At 46.2% G+C, this 5,313-nt stretch overlaps 1 protein-coding gene across 2 annotated transcripts; it reads right to left on the reverse strand.

The window, feature by feature from the left end:
• Positions 1 to 763: 763 nt before the first annotated feature.
• On the reverse strand, positions 764 to 5,077 carry BHLHE23 (basic helix-loop-helix family member e23). Of its 2 annotated transcripts, none has more exons than XM_040576035.1 (2): positions 3,371 to 5,077; positions 764 to 3,031 (listed from the first exon to the last, which is right to left on the reverse strand). In XM_040576035.1, exon 1 carries the CDS (start codon positions 4,970 to 4,972, stop codon positions 4,307 to 4,309), a length of 666 nt encoding a protein of 221 aa, XP_040431969.1. In that variant the 5' UTR covers positions 4,973 to 5,077; the 3' UTR covers positions 764 to 3,031; positions 3,371 to 4,306. The 2 variants fall into 2 exon arrangements, with proteins under 2 accessions (XP_040431969.1, XP_040431968.1); XM_040576034.1 differs by having other exon boundaries at positions 765 to 2,448; positions 2,942 to 5,077.
• Positions 5,078 to 5,313: the final 236 nt, after the last annotated feature.

Here is a 5,313-nt window from a genome sequence, read left to right on the forward strand (position 1 = left end):
GGTGCCGCAGGGAGAACTCAGCCTTCCAGCACGCGCTGTGACTTTGGCGATTGCGCTGGCAATAAGCAGGTTTGCTCTGACGAGCCGTGGAAGCTTTTAAGTGTCTTTATCCACCGTGCTCTGTGCTTCACAGCTATGCTACAAGGCTAATACGGTAAAGGGATCAAGCTTGCACAGATTTTTCTGGTCCTCTGGAGCCTCTTAAAGAGGGCAGCATTACCCTGGTTTCGGAAACCACACGGAGCTGTGGAGCATCAGGCCCCATCGCACTTCCACTACTATTCCAGTTTGGAATGCAGCAGCAGGATTGGACCCCACATTCATTTCAGCCTTGTGAAATGTCGACTTCGGTTTTGCAGTGGAAATCCTAGAAATGATTATGTAAAGAACAATCCTGAAAATGATCAGAGAATGATGAGCTTTGTTTTGTAAAGCCTGGGAAATGAGCTCAGCAAAGCAGCAACACGCAGATATTGTGCCTGTCCTTCAGAAAAACAGTGATATGGATTAAAGAACAATGAAAACCGCGTGATTCTCATGGCTTTTCTAGAAACCACAACCGATTTAACCTTTTGCCAGTATCTGGAGAAGAGAGCTGCCATCCGGGCCCTCCGTCTTCAAACCTGTTGCTTTGCTGTATTTGCTTCAACATGATTTTACCTTGCAAGGTCAAGACTGGTAACGCCAAACCTTGACTGATGCACTGCAAACTGAGAGCAGTTTCCAACTCCCTCTTAGTAAGGTTACGCTGGCTAGTAAAACATTAGTTTTGGATATCACGTATCATACAAAAGCAACAGGCAGGTGAGTAGCATCTCCTCTTTGCATCTCTTCCTAATGAGACCGTGTGCTGACTATTTTTGCAATCTAAAGAAAAACTAAGGGAGGTAAGAAAACAATATATTCTTTAATTAAAAGTTGGCATTGTCTTTTCTTTGAACATACCAGGATAACGAGTAGAACACATGATCTGTATTTCAGTTCCATCCCAGCATACATCATAAATCCTTCTTTATAAAAACCAAACAGGAATCATAACAAGGACATTTGAGAAGAAAAAGGGAGTTCCAGCATTTTGAAATGCTCCCTTTATATTCTCTGAAACACCAACCAAAACCAGACACTTAAAACCTTACATGGAACACAGAATAGATTTTTTTTTTCATTGGGAAAAAATAAATGACAGGTCACGGGATCTTATCCCCAGGATAACCATCCACATTTGCAAGGTTAACACTGATGCTTCACACACACAAATGCAGTAGTCAGACGCCAGTTTATCTCCTCCCAACAAAACCATCTTTCCAACAGTATCAGGCATTCACTTGGCAGCAGTTTTAGCAGCAGCTCAACGCAGAGCAAATCATACCGAAACAGATGCCTTCCTGTCAACAGGAAGCACGAAGGGCTCGGTATGGGTTCCAGCTCTGTACAAAAAAAGAGTTAAAATCCTGCAGGTCCACGGTGGCTTAGAAAAAGTCACGGAACTGAACTTTCAGATTATCTCAGAAGCTAGTCACCTTGTAGTTTAATACTAATTTGTCTGTTGCAGAGTTATAATTGGGCTTCTTTTCACTTTGGAATTAAAACAACTGTACTTTAAAGTAGATTTTTAATAATTATTTACACATTACTTTAGTATTGCTTTGATAAGTTCTACATTTGTTTTTAATACTTAGCCTTTTAACAGTACTTAGATATTCAGGCTTGCTATTTTTAATTTTTTACATTTTCTTAAATACAGGTTTTAACTTCTGCATTTGAAATTCTACGTTTAGCCTCCTGCTAATTCAATGTGGGTTCTCAAAGAGCCTTCTGAATATTTCAAGGACTCCCTGAAGGTGAATTTTTAGGATTCCAGGTAGATACAGTAATATGAGCAAGCCTTTTTCTCATGGAAACTGTAGGAAAAGTTAATCATTGTACTAAAAATAATTATTCTAAAAATATCTTAAAAATAACAGTCCGCAAGACTACAAAGACTTTTCTCAGCTCTGAAATTGAGCCACTTTTCACCATAATTGAGGAAAAAAAAAGCAATTATAAATTCAATTGTTATTAGCTTAAGTTCCTAACCAACCCAAACTCCTTTTTTTTTAATATTAAGCTGTTAAGTACTCCAACTATTTCAGTTTCTGTTAAAACAGAAATTAAACCATCCTCCATTTAAATATTCCCAACTGCTCGATTTGCAATAATTTTAACCAGAATTAACAAACATTTAGCTAAAAATCATGATTCTGTTACACAGACCCTCCTCTTTTTTGTTTCAAAATAATTTCTGGCAACAACTCAGTCTGCAAGATATCGAATGACCTTTGCTGATTTGCAGTTTCCAGTCAATTTTGCTTCAGGAGTGGTTTTGGTTGGCTTTCACTTCATCAGATGCCTTTAAAGAATATTTTCAAGACTTTCTTTTACGGAAAGAGGTACAACAGATAAACTGTTCTGAAAAAAAAAGAGGAAATGAAGATATAAAATTGGAAGTGAGCAAGAATCAGTTTTAAGAATACGTCTTTATGAATGAAGCTGAATCACACACTTCATTTTCCAAACACAAAAAGTCTTTTGGAAATGTATTAATTAAAATTAAGTGCCACCGACAAGCAGCTTTAGAGGGATGGCAGTCCTTTTCAAATTAGCATAACACTAACGACAGCCATGGAAATTGGTTTAATAACCCTAAATAGTTACACCCCACTCCTAACACAAATGGCCATGGACAGCTCGAGCCCCTCAGGCTGCGACTGTACCAGTTTATGTGGTTGCTCTGACATGGGGTGGGTATTCCTATCTGAACAGGAATCACTGAGTGCACCTCAAGTATGATTATATAATGATTAGTGAAGCATACAAGGCACCAAAGCATTAAACATAATAAAACAGAAAACCAAAGTAAACTGGCACATTGACATCAAAACTTGGTCGGCGAGGGACTCACTTGGTAACTCGTACTACCGCAGTCAATACTTGGCAAGAGATTATTCATTTAGCCGTGACATTAAGCAGCCCAAACCACACGTAGGTCAAGCTGCAGATATAACAGAAAACCAAGCTGAAGGGATGAGCAGAGTCTTTAAACAATTTCCTTCCCTGCCGTGTTTTACACCGGTGTCCTCGGAGCTAAGCTCAGTGCTACAGCAGCCCCATTTAAACGCAGCTCCAGCACTGGGGGCAAAGCATTCTCCAGCAAGCATCTAAATACATAAGCTAAACCTCATGCATTTACAGTCTGCTTAACTGTAAATGTCAGGCACAAACAACATTTTTGTGTGCTTGAGATTCATTAGAAAAGATAGAGAAAAAAACAAATCCCTGCTGAGAAGGAGCTGAATTTGCACAAGCTTTTTAAAGCACGATGATTGTTCACCTAAGTTCACAGCGCTGCTCTCCTGCGAAGCACTGCTACAGCACCTCCTCGTTACCTGACTTCAGCAGGGCTTTGCTCGGACTGCCAGCTGGTTTTAGAGACATGTAGGACAGAGAAAGTGGTTATTCATGTCTTTTATTTATTATAAACACATATAAATATGTTAAGTGACCTTTGTTTTGCTTACGATGAGCAATGACTTTGGAAAATCTGGAAAACTTAACCAAGCTGAGAAACAGGCAAAAAGCAGGCATTAGCATACAATCAGAGTCCCCTCAGTTCAAGACTATTTTGTTCTAAAGATCAAAATAATGCATCTTATTTTGAAGCATCTATAGCTTATCAAGAGCACCAGACTGCCTCCCTCCCAGGAGCTGACCAAATGACATTTTCATTTAGGTTTTTGGGCACAAGCAAGCCCTGTCTGGCTACAGATGAAGCCCGTCATTTAAGTGTGGCTCTGAAACATTGCATAGTTTCGGGGCTGGGTTTTCTTTCTTTCCTTTTAAGCTGTTTTCAACCCAGATCACTCAGTCCAAAGAAAACTCACTGAGGTTTCCACTTCCAGATCTCTCTCTCCCCCCCTCCCTGTGCTCCTGTAGTATAAAAACTGCTCAAGAACTTTGCAGGTCAGAGCAGGCAGAAAAGAAACGCCACGCTCACAGTCCGCTAACGGGCTGGGAGGGAAACGACTACCGATGGAGTTGCATGGGGGGAAGAAACTAAAAGTTAACAGTGGGTGTGTTTTGGGTCTGAGCATCTCCAAATGAGGTACGAGAGGGTGATTTAATAAAAACGAACAAACAGAAAACCCAGACTTAACTGATGGCAGGAAGCCGGGGCTGGTGGCAAGCGGAAAGAGAGGTGCACAGGAAAAAAAAAAAAAAAGAAAGAAAGAAAGAAAAATAAACCCGAAAAGCCCGAAGAAGGCAGAAGTCAAGGCTTGTCGTTACAGTGTTTGCAGAGGGCAGAGGTGGCTCCCGTGAAGGCAGTGCATTTCTCAGGGCAGCCGGGCAAGGCCGTGCTGGTGAAGGGGTAGACGGCCGACTGTCCGAAGGGGCTGAGGGTGGCGGGCAGCGGGGCGCCGAGCGCTTGGCCCTGGTTCAGGTAGGCCACCAGCCTCCGCATCTCCTCCAGAGCCTGCGCCTGCATGAGGATGTAGTTCTTGGCCAGGAGCAGGGTGGCGATTTTGGACAGTTTGCGCACCGAGGGGCTGTGGGCGTAGGGGATGACGGAGCGCAGGCCGTCCAAGGCATCGTTGAGGTCGTGCATCCGCCGCCGCTCCCGCGCGTTGATGCTGAGGCGCAGCGAGCGCTGCTCCTTGGGCTTCTTGCCCAGCGCGGCCCCCTTCAGCTTGCCCTCCCGCTCCAAGACCTCGCCGCCCTTCGCCCCGGCCTCGAAGCCGTCCTCCTCGTCGCCGCTCTGCTCGCCGCTGCTCTCCGCCGCCTTGCCCAGCGCCCCGGGGTGGTGGAAGGCCGCCCCGCCGCCCCCCGCCAAGGCTCCCCGAGGGCTCGGGGCGCCGCCGTAGGAGAAAGGCGACTGGGCGTAGCCCGGGGCCAGCGCCAGGTATGCCTCGCCGGCCAGAGACTTGAGCTCGGCCATCCTGCCCCCCTGACGCCGCCCCGGCGCTGAGTGAGGAGAAGGATGAGGAGGGTGATTATAAAGAGTAGGAGGCGGCTCCGCCGCTCCGCTCCTCGCCGCTCCGCGCCGGGGGCGGGCTGTGAGGGGGCCACGGCCCCGCCGCCACTTATATAGCGGAGAGCGGCCCGGCGCGAGGCCCCGCCGCCCAATCAGAAGGCAGAAAGGGGCGGCGGGAACGGCCCCGCGCCGGGCGCAGCCCCGCCCTCGTCCCCGCCGCCTGAGGCGGGCGCTGAGGGGAGCGGGTTGGGTTCGGCAGCGCGGCCCCTGAGGAGGGTGTGGCGGGGCTGTGGGGTGGGGGGGCA

Source organism: Cygnus olor, chromosome 16 (genome assembly GCF_009769625.2).
Source record: "Cygnus olor isolate bCygOlo1 chromosome 16, bCygOlo1.pri.v2, whole genome shotgun sequence".
NCBI lineage: Eukaryota > Metazoa > Chordata > Aves > Anseriformes > Anatidae > Cygnus > Cygnus olor.